Source organism: Biomphalaria glabrata, chromosome 12 (assembly GCF_947242115.1).
Source record: "Biomphalaria glabrata chromosome 12, xgBioGlab47.1, whole genome shotgun sequence".
NCBI lineage: Eukaryota > Metazoa > Mollusca > Gastropoda > Planorbidae > Biomphalaria > Biomphalaria glabrata.
In genome coordinates this window covers 15,132,640-15,153,752 of record NC_074722.1, presented here as the reverse complement: position 1 = coordinate 15,153,752, position 21,113 = coordinate 15,132,640, and the positions used below count along the sequence as shown (strand labels likewise).

The 21,113-nt window shown below is 38.1% G+C and overlaps 1 protein-coding gene across 1 annotated transcript in view; it reads right to left on the bottom strand.

Annotated features, from left to right (window-relative positions):
- Positions 1-12,605, bottom strand: part of LOC106060126 (collagen alpha-5(VI) chain-like) — a 31,171-nt gene extending 18,566 nt beyond the window's left edge. Inside the window, exons 1-4 of the mRNA XM_056007277.1 lie at positions 12,386-12,605; positions 11,694-11,712; positions 3,198-3,373; positions 2,833-3,029 (exon numbers count right to left, since the gene is read on the bottom strand). Of these exons, the coding sequence (XP_055863252.1) occupies positions 2,833-3,029; positions 3,198-3,373; positions 11,694-11,712; positions 12,386-12,424 (431 nt within the window). The 5' untranslated portion in view covers positions 12,425-12,605. The remainder of the gene's footprint in view (positions 1-2,832; positions 3,030-3,197; positions 3,374-11,693; positions 11,713-12,385) is intronic.
- Between the last annotated feature and the right edge of the window lie 8,508 nt (positions 12,606-21,113).

Sequence of the window (21,113 nt, the reverse complement as noted above, 5' to 3'; positions counted from 1 at the left end):
GTGCCCTAGAATAGGTTCTTCCATGAGTTAGTGAAAAAATTGTAGATTCCCCGACATTACTAGCAAAGGGGTCTGCGGGAGCGCTAGGAGCTCCCCCAGCGCGGGGCGAAGCCCCGCCGCCAAGCACTATTTCTGATATTGAAAACCAACAAAAACCAACAAAATGCATATTCTGAGGTATCTACAGTGGATTTTTCTGCTATTAAAAAGTTCTATTTAAAAAACCTAATGTGCTATTCTTACTGACTTAGACCCTCCCACGCCGTTCGGAGCATTTGACGTCAAGCAGGTTCCATAAAAATCTGTCACTGGTAATGTCTGAAGCCTCTTCCCACCTACCATGAGGACCTCAATGAATGAGTGGCGTCAAGTTGTACTAGGATATCATTGCAACTCTTCTTATGCGTAATTCATTTTGTCGGAGAACATGTCCCGCTAACCTCATGCGTCGTTCTCTCACAATCGACTCCCAGTTCGGCATAGGATTTCTTTGATTTAGATCCGATCTCTATAACTGACTCCTGAAATCTGTCTTAGCCATGTTGAGTTATATTTAGTGTTTTTCGATTTCGGTAGATGACTATTCACTGCAGTTTATTAATGGAACCCTGCCACTGGTAAAAATGTGTAACCTCTCTTGAATACGCTCTTGGAATTAAGTGACTGTAGTTTGCTTTAAATTTTATATCAAAAAGAGAAGTTTTATCGTCAAAATCTTCTGTTGGGGGTTTTCCACCTCAAAATGCTCTGTAGGGGGATCTTAGACTCAAAACCATCTGGAGGGGTTTTAAACTTAAAAAAAAAGCCATCTGTAGAAGAAACTCAAAACCCCGATTGGCTTGGCTACGCTCAAATAATTTTAGTGTGTAATTTGCTTTTTTTTATATTGAAAATGTATTTTTTAGCATCAAACCCCTCTGAATGGGGGTTTAAACTCAAAACCCCTTTCGGCAACGCTCATTGCATTTGCTTTTTTTCTTACACTGAAGATGGCGGAGGGTTTAAACTCAAAACCTCTTTGACTACGCTCATAGATTTTAGAGTGAGTAATTTTCTTTTATTTATATTGAAGAGGTACTTTTTAGCTTCAAACTCCACTGGAGGGGAGTTTAAACTCAAAACCCCATAGACTACACTCATAACATTTTTAGTGTATAATTTGCTTTTTTTTATTATTAAAAAGAGGTATTTTTTACCTTCAAACCCCAGTGAAGTGGGGTTTAAACTCAAAACTGAGTCAAAACCCATTTAACTACGCTCATAACATTTTGAGAGCGTAATTAGCTTTTTTTATATTAAAGAGGGGGTTTATCGTAAATTTTAGACGGGGTTTTAAAATCAAAATCTTCCTTAACTGTGCTCTTGGAATTAGGGGATTTTCGTTTGCATTTTTTTTTGTTTTGTTTTATAGAAGAAGGGGGAATTAACTGTAAAAACACCAATTAGGGGGTTTAAAACTCAAAACCCCTGGTAGGGGGTTTTAAACTCGAACCGCTCTGGTAGGCGTTTTAAACTCGAACCCCCCTGGTAGGGGTTTTTAAACTCGAACCCCCCTGGTAGGGGTTTTTAAACTCGAACCCCCCTGGTAGGGGGTTTTAAACTCAAAACCCCTTTGGTTGTGCTAGGGCAAGTGATGGTTTAGTATTAAAATCTCACCTAAAATAAACAAAATCAAAGCAAAAAATCAGTCACTCAATTCCGATTCCAAGGGGGGGGATTTCATTTCGGGGGGGGGGGGGGGTTTGAACCCCAAGAACCCCCCCCCCCCTGGCTACGCCCATGCTAGCAACTGTACAGCATTTCACCTTTCATTATCTTATTTTGTATAATAAACTGTACATAAGTTTACATCTAAATATAGTATTTGTTGCCTGCATTATAACGCTGTGCTTGTAGTTTATATGTGCAAGTAAGGATTCTCAAACCATAAAAATCCCCTAGACACTCAAAACGGCCAAATCTTTAATCCGACTTGTCACATATACAATGGAGTGTGGGGTAGGGGCCTCCACTAAAATACTGTACAGGGTGTTAGCTCCAAAGAAATACTGTTCTGGGTATTAGCTTCACTTATTTAAATCTGGAACTGTTGAAGATATATGTAGTAGTACTCAACACTATCTTTCGACCCACACATAAGTCAGCTCTGCAAGGGCTGCAGCTTAGGCCAGATCCGACCATATTTAACAACGGAGTCTACAAAAAAAAAATAGTTTTGGCATTCATACTCTCCCACCTTAACTACTAACACGCCGTGTTAGCAGGTATTCCCGATGACAAAATCTCCAAGCTGCAACGAAATTAGAATAGCGCACGAATAGTCCTAAGAAAAACAAGACGAGATTCTGCTACTACTTTCTTGTGCACACTCCATTGGATTCCTGTGAAAGCGAGAATCGACTACAAGATGGCCACACTTTGTCATCAATGTATCTATAATATAGAAATGCCCTTGTACCTTAGCGAACTGATCACTCCATATGTCCACCACAGAGCGCGTCGCTCAATGGACTCGACGCTTCTAGTGGTGCCACGTTTCTGCCTCAAGAGCTCCGGTCTGCGGGCTTTTTCAGTGCACAGACCAAAGGTTTGGAACTCACTTCCCATTGACCTCAGACAGACAACATGCTACACTACATTCAAGATTAACATTAAGACCAACCTGTTTAAAACGTTTTTTAGATTAGTTTGTCATTTTAGCTCTCGTGTTTATGTTTGTAATATTATCACAGCGCCTTGAGCCTACATTTTGTTTGTTAACAGCGTTCTATAATTCTTTATTATTATTATTATTATGTTTATTTGTCTTATCAGATACTAGGCACAACTCACTCCTGAGAATTCCCGTCTGTTATTACCAGGCCAATCTTGATGACCCCTGGCCTGACCACTTCATCATTCAGCTGGACCTCACGCATGTACTTGATGCCTTTTCCTGTGTCTGTATAAAGACCTTTTTCATGGGTGATCCTCCCTATAGCGCTGATGACGTCTTCTTTAGTTGTGTAAGTTGTCAAGTTGAAGGCGTTCTAAAATGTAGAAGATTAAAACAAATTCAGTAGTATCTAGTGGCAGCTTTCTAAATGTACTTGATATGCTAACTAAATGTGCTTATTTGATGTTATTATACAAGTTTCTGGAATGTCCCTAAACTTTTAGTTCATTCAGAAAAATAAATAAAATACTTATCTCCTTACATTCGTGTAGATTCCTTTAGCGAAAGGTATGATAGAAACTCTCATAGTGTCACTGCCGATGTCAAACTGTTGGAGGTAGTCTTGAAGAAACGTGATGCCTTTGACGAAGTCACTGCCCCTGATGGAGCTAGAAGAGTCAAGGACAATGCCGAGTTCAAGTGGTTCCTGGCTGCAGACTGAACAGAACAGTTTGTTTTGTACGTAATGATACCGCAAACTGGGTAAGGAAGTTTCATTTGATTTGAAACAAATACATAGGTCGAAATGTAAACAACAACAAAAATCAAGTCGAGTTCTTACATATGTTTCAATATTTTAGACCTTCCTACCTAGAGGCCAACAAACGTTTTGGTGCATCCGGTGGACAAAATGAATTTTTTTTTTAAGTTATAGGATTTTATTTTTTGTTGTTGCATTTTTCACTAAAGAATAAAATACATTCTTTTACGTTCTTTTGTTTGTATAATTTTGTTTTGTTAGTAAAAATTTAATTTTAATTTATAATTCTTGAAATTGTTTCGTTTCTCGTGATAATAAAATTTCCTATAATCAACTAAGTATTTGTTTTATTTCGTTAACAAAATAAAGGGATCGAACACACGACATTCGCCTTCTTAGCTTGACGACTATATCAACTTTGCTAACCAGCAATATTTTATGAGCAAAATTATAACTTAAAATAAATGATTCACTTGTTACAGCACATGACTCTTACTCCGTACTAATTAAAAATAATTCATTAATCATAAATAGTGTCTACGATTTTCATTACTTTAATTTTGGAATACATTCATCATATAAAAAACATATAAAACATCTCCATATATGTGTCGACTTTCTCTCTTGTTTTTTTTATATACTCGGTATGCAGACCATCCCACACGATTTGGACCATCTGTTAACAACGCGACAATATTATAGGACACTACTAACATCTGGCATTCTCTTCATGGTTGGGTGGGAAAACAAATTGGAGACTGGAAGTTGGACGGCTATGTCTAAAACGTCCCTAAAGATTTCCTTAAACATTTCGCAGTGCGCATATATATATATATATATATGAAAATATATATATATGAAAATCGTAGACACTATTTATGATTAATGAATTATTTTTAATTAGTACGGAGTAAGAGTCATGTGCTGTAACAAGTGAATCATTTATTTTAAGTTATAATTTTGCTCATAAAATATATATATATATTAGATAGCTAGATAGCTAGAAAGATAGATAGATAGATAGATTGGACAGACAGACAGACAGGCAGATATATATACATTTCGCAGTGCGCATATATATATATATATATATATATATATATATATATATATATATATATATATATATATATATATATATATATATATATATATATATATATATATATATATATATATATATATATATATTAGATAGATAGATAGATAGATAGATAGATAGATAGATAGATACATACATACATACATACATACATACATACATACATACATACATACATACATACATACATACATACATACATACATACATACATACATACATACATACATACATACATACATACATACATACATACATACATACATAAATTAGACAGACAGACAGACAGACAGATAGATAGATAGATAGATAGATAGATAGATAGATAGATAGATAGATAGATAGATAGATAGATAGATAGATAGATAGATAGATAGATAGATAGATAGACATAAATTAGGCATTGTAAACCCTAAACTAGATTTAGACTAGACCCCTTTAAAAACTAAAATCTACAACAGTCATCATGAAATTGCTCTCCTAATAATTACTAAATACACACTAGCTGAACACAGAACCAGATCTACCTTAGTCAACACTAAACTTAAAAAGGAAACAACAGTCATAATCAATCATCACACTTTAGATCAAAGCAACTTAAAAAATAACCTAACATACACATCCATAACACTAAAGAAGATTACCTATCACAAATGGAAGTTCTCAATCAGACACAGCAGAAATAAATATTTATCACTGTTAATATTAATAGCAGGAGATGTAGAGTCAAATCCAGGGCCTAGATCTAAAGATAGATGCAACATCTGCAAAAAAGTATACACCATGAAACAAAAAAGCCATTCAATGTGACACCTGCGATGAATGGTACCATGCATCATGTCTCCATATGAATACACCTGTGTATTATGCCTTAGGCAACAAAGATGCATCATGGCACTGTGTACCGTGTGGGTTACCTCAGTTTACATCATGACTGTTTGATTCCTTTGATGCGGACACTTCTAACCCATACAACATCCTAAACACCATCCCAAACCAAACTCACCAACCACTAGCCAGATCCACTCCTGTTAAACCTAAATATACTAAAATTAATACAATAGCCTCACTAAACAAACCTACTAAAGAAGTAACACCAAAATACCTTAAAACCTTAGTAATAAATTTTCAAAGCATTAGGAACAAAACAGCAGACTTAGAAATTTTATTAGAATGTGAGAAACCAGATATAATTGCAGGCACAGAAACTTGGCTACATCCTGAAATTTATAATGCAGAAATTTTCAATAGTAATTATGAAATTTTTAGAAAAGATAGGGCTGATAATCAGCAATAATGAATAATCTTTTAGCAATAAAAAACACTCTTATAGCAGAAGAAATTACCTTACCTAACTAAACAAATATAGAATCAACATTTTGTAAAATTAATACCACCTCAACATCCCTAATAATAGGCAGCATTTACAGACCACCAAATTCTAGTTTAGAATACATGCAGGAACTATGTAATCAGATTACTACACTTAAAGAGACAAATAAAAATGCAGTTTTTTGGATTATGGGTGATTTCAACCTACCTGATATAAATTGGAAAACACTAACCATAGATAAACACCAAAACCTTAAGGACATAAATGAGCTTTTCATAGAAACTTTACACAACCTAAGTTTAGATCAAATCATTAAAAAGCCAACTAGATTAAACAACACATTAGATCTCTTCTTAACCAACAGACCTGGGTTAGTAGTTGATTATGATATTATCCCTGGTCTATCAGACCATGAGATCATAAAAATACACAGTCAGATAAAAGCAGTAGCCAATACAAAACCCAAAAAAAAAATATTACTCTGGAATAAATGTAACCTAACACAACTACACCAAGCTGCATTAAACTTTCAACAAACATTCTTATTAGAAAAAGACATTAACCAACCAGTCGATGACCTCTGGAATTTCATTAAAAACCATCTTAAAAGCATTATAGAAAATCATATACCAACTAAATACACACCAAACAAAATAAATAAATGCTGGTTTAATAATAGACTAAAGAAGCTTTGTAAACAGAAGGAAAACCTATATAGAAAATTTAAAGAAACTAATGCAGAAAGAGTTTACAAAAAGTATATAAAAATTAAACACTTAACCCAAAAAGTAAGCAGACAGCTGCAGAGTGAATACATAAACAATGTAATATCTAAAGATAACAACAAAAACCTATGGTCATACATTAAGTCTAAGAAAATGGAAACAACAGGCGTAGCGCCATTACAAGATGAACATAACATAATACATAATGATAATGAAACTAAAGCAAACATCCTAAACAAATACTTTGCATCAGCATTCTCAGCCCCAGGAGACAAAGACATATTACTGAATTTGAACCAAGTAGACAACATAGAAGATATAGTAGTACAAGAAAATGGAATTCAAAAACTATTAGCCAACACCAAACCAAATAAAGCTTCTGGACCTGATGGTATTCCAGCTAGATTACTCAAAGAACTAAGTAATGAGCTAGCCCCAGTGTTCAAAATATTCTTTCAGGCTTCACTTAACCAGGGCAGAGTACCAAAGGACTGGAAAGAAGCTAATGTCACCCCCCTATTTAAAAAAGGAGAAAAATCTGACCCAGGAAACTACAGACCAGTATCACTTACCAGCATCACATGTAAAATCCTAGAACACATAATATGTAGCAACATCATAAACCACTTAGACAAACATAATGTCCTCACACCATACCAACATGGCTTTAGGAAATATAGATCATGTGAAACACAACTAATAGGACTAATTGATGATTTTTCAAAAGGTTTAGATAATAGTGAACAAATAGATGCTATCTTACTAGATTTTTCTAAGGCTTTTGACAAAGTTCACCACCATAGTTTGCTTAAAAAACTAAAATATTTCGGCATTAATGGTCCACTGCATCAGTGGATTAAAGACTGTCTGATAGGGAGAGAACAAACCGTAATAATAAATGGCTCTAAATCAACACCGATAACAGTAAACTCAGGTGTACCTCAAGGAACAGTCTTGGGTCCACTTCTATTTTTAATTTACATAAATGATTTACCAAATTGCATTACTTCAGGAACAAAAGTCAGATTATTTGCAGACGATTGCATAATATATAGAACAATAAAAACAACACAAGACACAGATATTTTACAAAGAGAATTAGATGAATTACAGAAATGGGAATCAAATTGGAGCATGTCTTTCCACCCAGAAAAATGTCAGTTGTTAAGAGTAACAAAAAAACTAAAACAAATTAATTCCACTTATCTTATTCATGGCAAACCAGTAACACAGACTAAAAACGCAAAATACCTAGGTGTTATAATAAATGAAAAACTGTCATGGAATCCACATATTGATGAAACTACAAAAAAATCAAACAAAGCATTAGGATTTATTAAAAGAAATTTCTATAAATCAAATAAGAACATAAAACTAAAATGTTATTTAACCTTGGTTAGGCCAATAATAGAATATGCATCCTCTGTTTGGGACCCCTCAACTCAAGAAAACATTAAGAAACTAGAACAGACACAAAATAGAGCAGTGCGATTCATAACAAACGAATATTCACATTTGACTAGAGTAACACCTTTAGTAAAATCACTAAATTTAGAAAGCCTTCAGGACAGAAGGCTCAAAAGTAAAGTAGCAATCATACATAAAACACTGAACCATAATCTTCAAATACAAAAACAAAATTTAATAAAATACTGAGAAAGACACAAAGATAAAGGCACATTCCTCGTCCCATATGCTAGGACAAATTTGTACAAATACTCCTTCTTCCCTAGTGCTATTAGAGCATGGAATGGGTTGCCTGAGCTAGCCAGGAAAACCAGTGACTTGGCAGAATTTAAGTCATTGGTTAATATGCATGACTAAATGCATGACGCGTAGGACGTAATCATCTTCTTTTTTGAAGTAACGTCTGTATTATATAAGATAAGATAAGATAGATAGATAGATAGATAGATACCACGTGATACGCATATGCTAGTGCCACCACGTGTTACACATAATTCTACTTCAATGTTCATTGGTTTTTATGCAAGAAAGAAACAACAAAAAATGTTCACGTGCTCAGCTATTGTATAGTCAACACGTTTTTCTGTGCAGCCGCTTTTCTAGAGTGAAGATATTATTCAGGATTATCTAGAACACAAGTCAGCAATTATGAAGGTTTATTTAATTGTATCATTGAATTGTTTTAAAATAACGTATAGTAGAAAATATTTTTTCTTTTTAACTTTTCAACTTAGAGATTAAAAGTAGGCTACATACTAGTCAGGGACGGATTTAGGACAGGACAGGGGGCCTCCACAAAATTTTACTTTTCAGCAACTTTATTTATTTTTTTTATTTTTTTTTCGCATTTCGACACTTTACATCTTAGTGTCCGCTTCTAGCGTGCTCATTATAGAGAAATACAGTTTCGGATCAACAGGTCAACCCAGGACATTAAACTAAAAAATATACGAAATCTATTCTTTTTTTTTTTAAACTAAAAAAATGCAATAAAATATTATTTTATATGATATGACCCTCGGCCTGCGGCCTTAGTTTTGGTATTACTGATTTACTGGTTTGAATTTACATCTATGTTAGACATGGAGAATGTTTCTTTACATGTTTTTATTTGGCACGAAATCAAAAGTAGATTGTGAAAATGGGTTTACCCGATTTCTAAAAAGTTTAGTTTTGTAATAGAGATACCTTTTGTCTATTTTAAGGGCCATCCGGTAGTGGTCGGGACATTAAACATACACTACGGTCTCCGCCGTTATCTAAGGAACTTTTATGCCAACTTTTATCAATATTGATCTAACGGTTTTGATTTCTATAAGGGACATACATACTTACATACATACCCTTTACTTTCTGCTTTATATATTAGATAAGTGGATTTTTATTACGGCTTTTAGAAAAAGTGGAGCACAAAAGTTCTTTCCAAGAAGCTTCCAAATACTTAAATCCGACCCTGATATTAGCACAGTATTAAGGCAGTATAAGATTTATGCCTTTGGTTGGCAGTTGCCCCTCGGGCTTTGTGATTAAAATAATTGTTTCTATGGACGACGGTTATTAATGGTGTCATTTGACCAGCGCAACAACCAACAACTTCATTTCCCTATTTGGGTCGGGTGGACACATGGGCGTCCTAAAATTCCTTATATCAAGGTCCCACCCTTGATCTCTAAACCATTCGTTTTGGAAGTCAAACAAATTACCACCAAGCGGCCACGACCCCATCGTATGGCTTTACACTAAATACTGTGACGTTAGCCAATTGAAACAAATCAAAGTCTCTTCAATGTAATAAGTTATTTAAAATGATCTATGAATTATAAGTGACAACAGGTAGATATGTCGATAACACTTTGAACATTCACTAACTCTGTTATAAGTTTAATAGAGATGATGTCACGAATTTGTAGAACGACCTAACCGCCACTAAAATATACTGGAATAAAACCTGCAGAAGCATATTAAGTATTTTGTTATTATATTTTTTAAAAAGCGATATAAAGATATTCTTGTTAAAAAATGTTCAATTAAACAACATTTTTGTATCAATGGCTCATGTAAAGAAAATCATCTATAAGATGTTAACAAGATAACACTGGGCCCGGGTTCCAGAATATATGTTTCTACCCCCCCCTTCCCCAATAAGACAAATTTAGTGTTTCTCAACAAACTCGAGTAGTTTGTATATTTACAAAAGACATTCCAATGCAACCTAGTTTTAAATCGGCTTTATAGAAGTACGAAGTATCATCTCTAAGGGCTCATGTGGGCCCCAATAGGTCACGAGCCATGGGCCAGAACGCAAAGAAACACCCACTTGCCAGGGTTGTTACATCACAGGCTGTGGGCCCCTAATGGACCCCTTCGCTCCATGGATGCTACGCCCCTGGTTCAAGCACAAAATGCCCATCTAAAAATGTTCAGTTAATGTTCATCTATTAGATGCTTGTTGATAAGAATACTTTGTTTTCTGTAAAAAGATTCTCAAGTAAAGAATGATCTTTCTTTAGGCTATTTAGCAAAGTATAAAATGCTGGTCGTTGTTAGGGTTTCACGATACCCTCGTAAGTCTTGGCTTACTCAAACACTTGCGCTAAAAACATTGACTTTATTTAGAACAAACGTTAAGATTTTAATGCAACTGTGATTTTGTTCTTGCTTATATTAGAGTTCTTCATACTTAAAAATGCAATTCATTTGTAGCTAGCTTGTTAGGGTATCCGAAGGAGGGTTGAAAAGCTTTCTTTTTAAAAAGTTTTATAATAATTTTTCTGCACTTTGAGCCCTGCAGAATCAAATGTTCAAATCTTTTCCAGTTCTTGTTTTTTTTTTTTTTTTTTTGTTTGGTAGGATACATTGAAGTTTAATTTAGCATCATTGCAATTGATTACTTTGTCGTCAAAATCTAAACAAAAATGTCGATTGTCATTAATATGTCACGTGGTATTGGGAAAAACAGGTGGGGAAGAAAAGTTGTTTCTTTTTTTTTTTCAATATTTACAATGTATTAGTGGACATTTTTGTGACAACATGTTAAAATATGTCAGAGAAGTTTAACACTACGAGCAATCTGTTCTTACACAACGATATTTTTTATTATAATTTATAACTTAAAATTGGAATGCCATAGTTTCTTTCATTGTGTTTAGGAATGTAAATAGTGTCGCGTAAAATAGACCAATTATTAGCTTTTATAAAATTTCTATACAAAGTTTTGTTTAAAAAGGTTTCAAAACTACGGATCAAGGGCAGAACCATATCATATATGTTTGTATTTCATAAGTTAAAAAAAAAGAGAGTTAAATTATTTCTATTTGTCTTTGCGCCTACTTAACAGACCGTGAAGAAGTATGAGAATGTTTGCGACAAAGACTTGCTTTAAGATGTTTCACTAATCTGCTCCATATTTGTATTCACTTTGACTCGGACTGGCATTGTCAATGGAAAGGAAAGCATCTGAAAACGTCTCTCTCTCTCTATATATATATATTGAATATCAAACTCTGTTGTGACTACCTCCATTTAAATAGCTATTGTATACCTTAGTTTCTAAACAGATATTAAGCATGTGCTTAACAGGTGTTAAACAGGCGCTAAACAGTTGTTATCAACATAAGTAATGAAACATTGAAACATGTTGGAGTACTTACATTCAGAGGAGAATGTCACCTACAAAGAAGAAAACAAAATAATGTGTTAAGTTACTGGTTCAAACTTTTTTTTTCCACTGAGATGTAACTACAAATATCCCAGGCTAGTTAATGAAGTATTTAAATCATTGTTTGGACTGTCACAATCTTCCTCTCGGGTTAGAGCTCCACCCGTGTCCACCCCCTCTCCGCAGTTCTACAGGAGATTTGGATTAAGACATTATCATCTTTATTTATGAAAAGCATGGAACGTTCAATTATATCTTTTGTTCCAGTGTGTTGAGGTAAAAGTGAAACCATTCTTTTAACGTCAGCATTTAATGACTTAGTCTAGTAATGCAAAACATGCACACACACACACACAATCTAAGATACTGAAGCGCTCTGTGTAACAGTTATTGTTTTTTGTTTGTGCACAGCCTCAAATACACTAACACTTTTTCATGCAAGACCTTGCAGAAAACTTTGTCAAACTTTATTTAAGTTGAAGCCAAAAATATGAAAGATTGAATATATTGATGGATAATATGCAATTGAAGTAAGCATAAAGCAGGATATTTTTACACTATATGCCAATGCCAGCCGGATTGAGGACATGACCCCCCCCCCCCCCACCCAAAAAAAAAATAATCTTTTTCTCCTGAGGTCTGGTAATCCTAAATCTATACATAATTTGTCTGTTTTTACTTTACCTGTAAGAGAGACACGCAAATGAGCATCAGACACAGCATCTTCTAAGTATGAAATATCTCAAGTATTCTTTTAATTCGATGTAAACCTATTGGATGTAGGCTTGAGGTACATCCAATTCAAAAAGAGATCCAACTAACAAACCCTTTTATTGAAGCAGACTGAAGTGACTATTAGATAGGCCTGACCTGGAGACCAATGCTTAGGTGCTCATTCTTATTGCGGCTTTTACTTGCACGTATGTGTGTTAGTCATTTGCCTGTGTGTGTGTGTGTATTAAGGTTTTAAGTGTCTTGTTGTAATTGCGAGCGTGTGTATTTGGGCTGTAATTGAGACTGCTTGGGAGTAGACATGTTCAGTGTCACGGTGTCGTGATAGTGTCAGACCCCTGACATTTTTCTCGTTTGGTCCTAATGAAGGATCATTACATCTACTGTATCATTAAGTCCTAATGATTCACTACATAATCGTGGGGTATTGTATAACAACATTACGAGAACCAGCCCAGCCGTTGTTCTCTTCCCTGTAACATCAAGTAAAAGTTACAAATGTTCTGTCGACTTCTTGTCGCCATCTACTGCTTATTAGTCACAAAGTAATAGTAAACAGAAGATAGTAGAACAGCAAAGTGAGTATCGAGATGAATAAAAAGAAAAGTATCGTCTGGAGTGTAGAGAAAGATCGTCAGGAGTGTAGAGAAAGATCGTCAGGAGTGTAGAGAAAGATCGTTTGGAGTGTAGAGAAAGATCGTTTGGAGTGTAGAGAAAGATCGTTTGGAGTGTAGAGAAAGATCGTCAGGAGTGTAGAGAAAGATCGTCAGGAGTGTAGAGAAAGATCGTCAGGAGTGTAGAGAAAGATCGTCAGGAGTGTAGAGAAAGATCGTCTGGAGTATAGAGAAAGATCGTCAGGAGTGTAGAGAAAGATCGTCAGGAGTGTAGAGAAAGATCGTCTGGAGTGTAGAGAAAGATCGTCTGGAGTGTAGAGAAAGATCGTCAGGAGTGTAAAGATCATAAAGAATGGACTCAGGAGCTAAGGTATATATTGTCAGGAGCTAAGTTATTGATTTTCAGGAGCTAAGAGATCGTCATGAGTGAACTCTGGAGCTAAGACATAGTAGTAAGAAAAAAAAATGACTTTCTAGCCTAGCTTTCGGTAACACCCTCGTTCCAGATTTAGAGTACTTGGTAATCAAAAAATTGTGATTAATTCATCTCCACTTCATCTTTAAGATCTGCACCTCTATATTTTTCTGTCCTCTCATCTCCCACAGTTTGGTGTTTTCTACTTTGTCGTACCAGTGTATTCTTTGGATATTTCTCAAGCATCTGTTGATGATGTTCTGTACTTTTTGGTTGTTGCTTCAGTTGTTTTCGATGTCTCGGAACCATACAGTAGGACCGCCTTGACATTAGAGTTATAGATTCTTAGTTTAGTCTTGTCTGAGATGTGGGATAAAATGTATAGAATCTAGACTATATCTAGAAGCATTGTTGATCTAGAGTCTAGTCTATAAAGATCTAGTTATTTTAGATCTAAATTGTAGATCTTATTGTTGGAGAAATTCTAGATCTATAATGGCTAGATCTACTTTATAATCTGTATAATCTATATAGAATAGAATCTAGGTCTAGAATGACTAGATCTATATAGACTAGAAGATCTAATCTATAAACTATGTAAATCTAGTAGTAGATGATGGATTGACGAACACAGATGATTAATAACAAAAGATAATCATTACGTCACTATCTAATTTCTTTACTCAAAAATATTTTTTTAAAGCAAGATTTAAATCAGTATTTCATTCCATGAGTTAATTTAATAAATAATAAAAATATTTGTAATGAACCATTAATACTTTTTCCATTGTGACATCAGAAGCAAATTTTTGTGTAGTAGGCCTACTGGTAATTCTACAAAGTAATAGTGCAATATGCTTTTCGCATCCGATTCACTACTACTATTTACATATTAAATAAATCTGCACCCCTAAGCTTTAAGAAGATAAGCTATTGCCTTAATAATTTATAAATGTAAACTTTGTTCAAATTATTAATACATTTAAATCTTAATTTAGGTCTGCATCTGGCCTCTACTAAGTCTAATTTAGCTTGTTTTCAAGTGTATAATGAGGATACATCAAAACTGATTGCTATAAAAGTAGATTTTCTTTTTTAAACTTACAACTAAAGCGAAGTTCGTATCAAAATTCTTGTTTAAAAGCAACATTTGCGTCAGTATTTCACTCCACGAGTGAGTTAATAATATTAATAATAATTAATTAATTAATTAAAATTTAATGTATAATAATAAGGCTTGTCTTTCCCGTGGCAGTGCAGCCCCAGCTGTCACACAAATATTATTTTCTAGAGCGCTGTTAAGAGACAAAATGTAGGCTCAACACACTGTGATAGCATTACAAACATTGTGATCTAAGATGGAAATTGTTTTTCGTCCCGAGACATGACGTTAAACTGCGCTCCTCTTTCCTTAGCACTTTTGGAGCTCAAAAGTGCCCTACTTCTTTTCTATCATTGTGTCTGCCTCCTCTTTTCCTAAGTCTGCCTTCATTGATCATCACACTGTCTCCTTAACTTTAAATTCTCACTACGTCCTAGACCAGTCCGTTTGCCGTGGACTGCAACGGGTAAGGGGGGATAAAGAGATCCTGGTGTTTGAGTGGTGGCTATCTGAGGATAAACCACAACAACACAATACTTTGGCTCCAAGTTCCCCTAGACCTGAGACCCAGATGGCCCGCTCTGGGTCAACCGGCTGGTCATGCCGAGCTACCAGCATAGGTCGTCGACCTATGCTGGAGGGCGGTGGCTGGAGGGTCAATCAGGGAGCTGCTGTATCGGACACATGTCCGATGTAGCAGCTGACTGAGTATAGCACCTGTGTAGCCCTGGCGGGCTCATTCTGGACATCCGAATGGCCCGTCCCCTTGTTGGACTCGATGGCGGGTGGGGAGCACAGGTGCCGAATTAACCAAAATATATATGGACAAAAAAACACACACAAAACTACTTGCCCCAGACCTATGTCTGGGCAAGAAACGACGAATTGACGATAAAAAAGAGGAGGTCCCAAAAAGCTGTGCCACCTGGCCATCATTTCTGGTGGTTAGATGCACAGAGGAGGGAAAAAGCCTGACCAAGTTGAGCCCTTTTATTATCTATAAGGGACTCAAGTCAGTAGTGGGAGAGCCCAAGAGTGTGTCTAAGCTACACAAAACAATGGAACTCCTTGTAGAAGTAGACAGCAAGACACTCTGATGGGCTTTTAAGATGCAGAAGACTCTGTGATCTCCAAGTGGAAGTCATGCCACACAAGAGTCTGAACACCAGCAGAGGTGTAATCAGCTCTAGGGACCTACTGGAATGTTCCGAGAAGGAAATAGTGGAGGGCATTGAAGGAGTCACCCATGCCCGGCGCATTACCAGGCGCAGGGAGGGTGAGGAGGTCAAAACCGCCACTATTATCCTCACATTCGGAACTAGGACACCGCCAGAGTATGTGAAGGCAGGATACCTACGAGTTCCAGTGAGGCCCTACATACCTAACCCCATGAGGTGCTTTAAGTGCCAGGGTTATGGACACGGCGCGGCAGTCTGTAAGAGGAACACTGTGTGTGCCAGATGTGCTGGAGAGGGTCATGAGGACAAGGGCTGCACAGCCCAGTTCAAATGCCCAAACTGTCAAGCTGGCCACTCAGCCTACTCCAAGGACTGCCCTGTGTGGAAACAGGAGGTTGCCGTGCAGGAGTACAAGGCAAGAAACGGATGTACCTTTAGCCAGGCGAAATCGGCTGTACTGGCCCTACCCAAGGGCCAATTCGGCTTGACAAAGACCTACGCCCAGGCTGTTGCTAAGAAAGGAAGATCCATAGCCACACAGACGGACACATTGACCCCACCACCCCCTCCTCCTCCCCCAACTCAGAAGAAAACACCGCCAAAGAACACACCTCTGAAGAAACAAGAAAGCCCTGTTGTCATGCTAAAGAACAGGTTCTCTGTGCTCGCTGATGAGAGCATGGAGACTGAGCAGCATGTCAAAACCAATACTCCGGGAGAACCCGGAGACATCATGTCTGACACAGGTTCTCCTCAGAGAACCCAGCCAGACACCCCAACCTCTACTGAGTTAGAGGTTGACCAACTCCCTAAGGGGAGAAATCAAAGCGGAGAGGATGCCCGAGGTGAGAGAGGAGGAAATAACCTCCGCTCTAACCAGAGGGATCTCCCCTCTCCAGAGAGAAAGACTTCCCCCAAAAGGGGGTTGTCCTCCTCTCCATCCAAACCCAAGAATAAAAATACCAAGGTCACTGGAATAAAGGGAAACCCCTCCGGGGGCCTCCCAAGGCCAAATAGCTCCAAGTAGGTCATCTAGAATAAGCCATGGATTCCAGAATTGTACAGTGGAATTGTAGAGGCCTCAAGGCCAATTACGAGGAAATGCAGCTACTGATGGACTCTGAGACTCCTGTAGCTGTCTGCTTACAGGAAACATTTCTAAAAGATTGCATCAGCTTCCGAAGCTACCGTGCTTACACCAAGAATGTTGAGGATGCAGAGAGAGCATCAGGTGGAGTCTGTATCCTTGTGAAGGATAGCATCCCCCATGAGAGGGTAGAACTACAGACCACACTACAGGCCGTAGCAGCTAGGATAACCCTTCACAAGGTTATCACTTGCTGCAGCCTGTATCTACCACCAGGCGCTCCATTAAACCGAACAGACATGGAGGACCTATTGAAACAACTCCCCCGGCCTTATTTAATCCTTGGGGATTTCAATGCCCATAACACCATGTGGGGATCCAACAATACCAACACAAGAGGTCGTATGCTGGAGGATATCTTCCTCCAACATGATTTATGCATACTTAATGATGCATCACCGACCTACTTGCACCCAGGAACTGGATCATTCACATGCATTGACCTCACCGTATGCGTCCCCGGACTTCTGGACGATTTTAAATGGTCAGTTAGCAATGATCTACGGGGAAGTGATCACTTCCCAATCATCATTACTAACAATCTCCCTTCATTGGGACGACCTCAGCGGTGGAAACTGAATAAGGCCGATTGGGAACAATTCCAAAAAAGATGCTCTGAGGATATCACAGAAAATATCCTCCATGAACAGAACCCAGCTGATACCTTTGCTAGCAAGCTACTAAGTATAGCCAGGAAAGTTGTACCCCTAACCTCTGCAAATCCAAAACGGCCTTGCAAACCATGGTTTGATACAGCTTGCAAAAGTGCTATTGGTGATAGGAAAAAACGACTGGCTGCATTTATAAAGAATCCTTCCCAGGAAAACCTAAAGCTATTCAGGATAGCTAGAGCAAAGGCTAGACAAACCATACGGTCAGCCAAAAGGAATTCCTGGAGAAGTTTTGTCGGCAGTCTGGATACCAAAACTTCTGCTAGAGCGGTTTGGAAGGCAGTAAGGCGAATCAAAGGGAAAGAATCAAATGCAATAGGGCATTTGAAAAACCAAGGACGAACTGTCACGTCCCCCAGAGAAATAGCTGACTGCCTTGCATCCTCAATAGCAGAAAAATCATCCACTGCACACTACACGCCAGAGTTCCAAAAAGTCAAAACCAGGGAGGAAAGACACCCCATTGATTTCAGGTCAGAGAACAATGAAGACTACAACAAACCGTTCTCGCTTGAGGAACTGAGGGAATCGCTGGACAAGTCACATGACACAGCGCCTGGAGAAGACGAAATCCATTACCAGTTCCTCAAGCACCTTCCCGAACCCTCATTGGCAGTCCTACTAGGGGTCTATAACTGTGTGTGGCAAACAGGCGCTTTCCCAAACAGCTGGAGGAAAGCCACAGTTATACCGATACCTAAACCGGGAAGAGACGGCTCTGACCCAGCTAACTATCGACCAATAGCACTAACAAGCTGCATCTGCAAAACCATGGAAAGAATGATTAACAGTAGGCTGGTCTGGTACCTGGAAAGGAATAAAGTGATCTCAAACTACCAGTGCGGATTCCGCCAGGGGCGGACAACAACTGACCACCTGGTAAGGCTGGAAGCTTATATTAGAAATGCATTACTCAGAAGAGAACATCTAGTAGCTGTATTCTTCGATATAGAAAAGGCCTATGACACAACCTGGAAACATGGCATTCTACATGACCTGGCACTTATGGGGCTTAAGGGACACCTCCCCCGTTTTGTGGAGGAATTCCTGAAAGATCGAAAATTTCAGGTCCGAGTGGGCAACTCCGCTTCTGACACTCATGACCAGGAAATGGGTGTACCCCAGGGCAGCATTCTGTCAGTCACCCTGTTCAACATTAAAATAAATAGCATCATAAATGCGCTGTCCCCTGGCATAGAGTGCTCTTTGTATGTTGATGACTTTGTCATTCTTACTTATGGGAAAAACATGAACACCTTAGAAAGGAAATTACAGTTATGTTTAAACAAAATTCAGGGTTGGGCAAACTATAATGGTTTCAAATTCTCTGACTCCAAAACAGTTAGTATGCATTTTTGTAATCTAAGGGGGCTCCACCCAGACCCTGAACTATTTATACACAAAAAGAAGATCCCTGTCGTGAAAACTACAAAATTTTTAGGCCTCACCTTAGATTCCAAATTTAATTTTCTCCCCCACATTAAGGAACTTAAGAAGAAATGCCAAAAGTCATTAAACATACTAAGAGTACTCAGCCATACGGACTGGGGAGCTGACAGAGATACCTTGCTGCTGCTCTATCGGAGTCTGATTCGATCCAAGCTAGACTACGGATCCATAATATATGGAGCAGCAAGGAAGTCGTACCTAAAAATACTGGAACCAATACAAAATGCTGCCCTGCGTCTCTGTCTCGGCGCGTTTCGTACATCACCTATCCCAAGTCTCCATGTGGAGGCTGGAGAACTCCCCATGGATATAAGAATGAAAAAGCTTGCAATGCAGTATATAGTCAAGCTAAAATCCAACCCCACAAACCCTGCTTTTGACTCCATATTTAACCCCACAGAGGTAGAATTATACAATCGAAGGCCTAACGTCATACAGCCGTTGGGCCTTCGAATGAGAGAACCCATCCAAAATTTAACCCCACCCATTGACCAAATCTCTAAAATAGAAACCCCTCAGAATCCTCCTTGGCTAATGAATAAACCTAAATTAAATTTATCCCTCCGTAATTTCAAAAAAGAAAATACAGACCCAAGCATACTACAAGTCCACTTTAGGGAACTGCAGGAGAGCTACGGAGATTGTGGCACCATCTACACAGACGGATCCAAAATGGAGGGAAAGGTCGCATGTGCCTGCTCCTTTCGGAACAAAACAATCTCCCGTAGACTCCCCGATGGCTGCTCCATCTTTACGGCCGAATTGCACGCAATATTGCTTGCACTTATGGCCGTAAAAGCATCAGAAAGGAGTAAATTTATAATCTGCTCCGACTCCAAATCTGCATTGCAAGCTTTGGGGCGGATGAAGACTGACATCCCATTGGTACATAAGAGCCTGAAGCTGTTGGACCTAATAACAGCCGACCGTAGGGATGTCACCTTCATCTGGGTCCCCTCCCATGTTGGCATTGAGGGAAACGAAGCCGCAGACAGAGAAGCAAAGAGAGCCCTAAATCATGCGGTGTCAGGAACCCAAATTCCCTACTCGGACCTGAGACAAAGAATTGCCTCTGCCACCTATCGAGAGTGGCAGAACCGATGGGAGGCTGAGACTCACAGTAAACTCAGGCAGATTGTGGCGGATGTCAGGTGGCGGCCCACATCTAAGGGTCTGACAAGGCGTGGTAGCACAACCATGTCCAGACTTAGGATTGGCCACACCTACATCACGCACTCTTTTGTACTGAAGAGAGAGAAGCCCCCACTTTGCGAGTACTGTGACTCTCGCCTCACCGTGGAACATATCCTCGTTGATTGCCCCAGATACCAGGATGTCAGGGCGAAACATTTTAGAGCCACTAATCTAAAAACACTATTTAATAATGTCGACCCTGGGAAGGTACTGGGCTTTATTCGGGAAGTGGGGCTATCTACGAAGATCTGATTTCTGAATTTGTGAACATGCACTATTTACATTAGATTTTTACCAAATATTTAAATTTTTACTACCTTTACTATTTTAACTGTGAATAGACCTTAATTTTAATTATATGACTGTATAGAATCTGGCCCTTGTTGTTTAGAGAGAGAGTAGTCCTTAAGGGACTGCAGGCACGACATGGCCTAAATTGTGCCAATGTGCCTCAAATCAACAATCAATCAATCATGGAAATTGTTTTACCAATTATTGAATCTTAGAGTGAAGCTTGAGTTATTAAGAAGCCTGTGACCTTTATAACAAAAATATCTCCCCTAAACTTTCTGAAATCTAAAAGGGACGAACGGACGGATGGACAGACAGACCACAAAAGTAACTGCGGCTATTCCCCTTTCGAGGGCGTTAAAAAACACATTATATACATATCTAGTTACTTATATTGTTATGTATAATTCTCTGCTTTCTGAAAAGTGCATGGTTCAACTTACTTGTGTCACCCCCCTGCAAAGGTGTCACGGTGCGGCCGCAACCCTCGCAGCCCTTAACGACGCCACTGCGTCTATCTCTCTTCTTCCTAATTACGCCTCAAAAATTTCATTCTGTGCAATATGTAGACAACGCATAGACCCAAACGTGACCTAGTTCTCTACGCGTGTGGAATGTG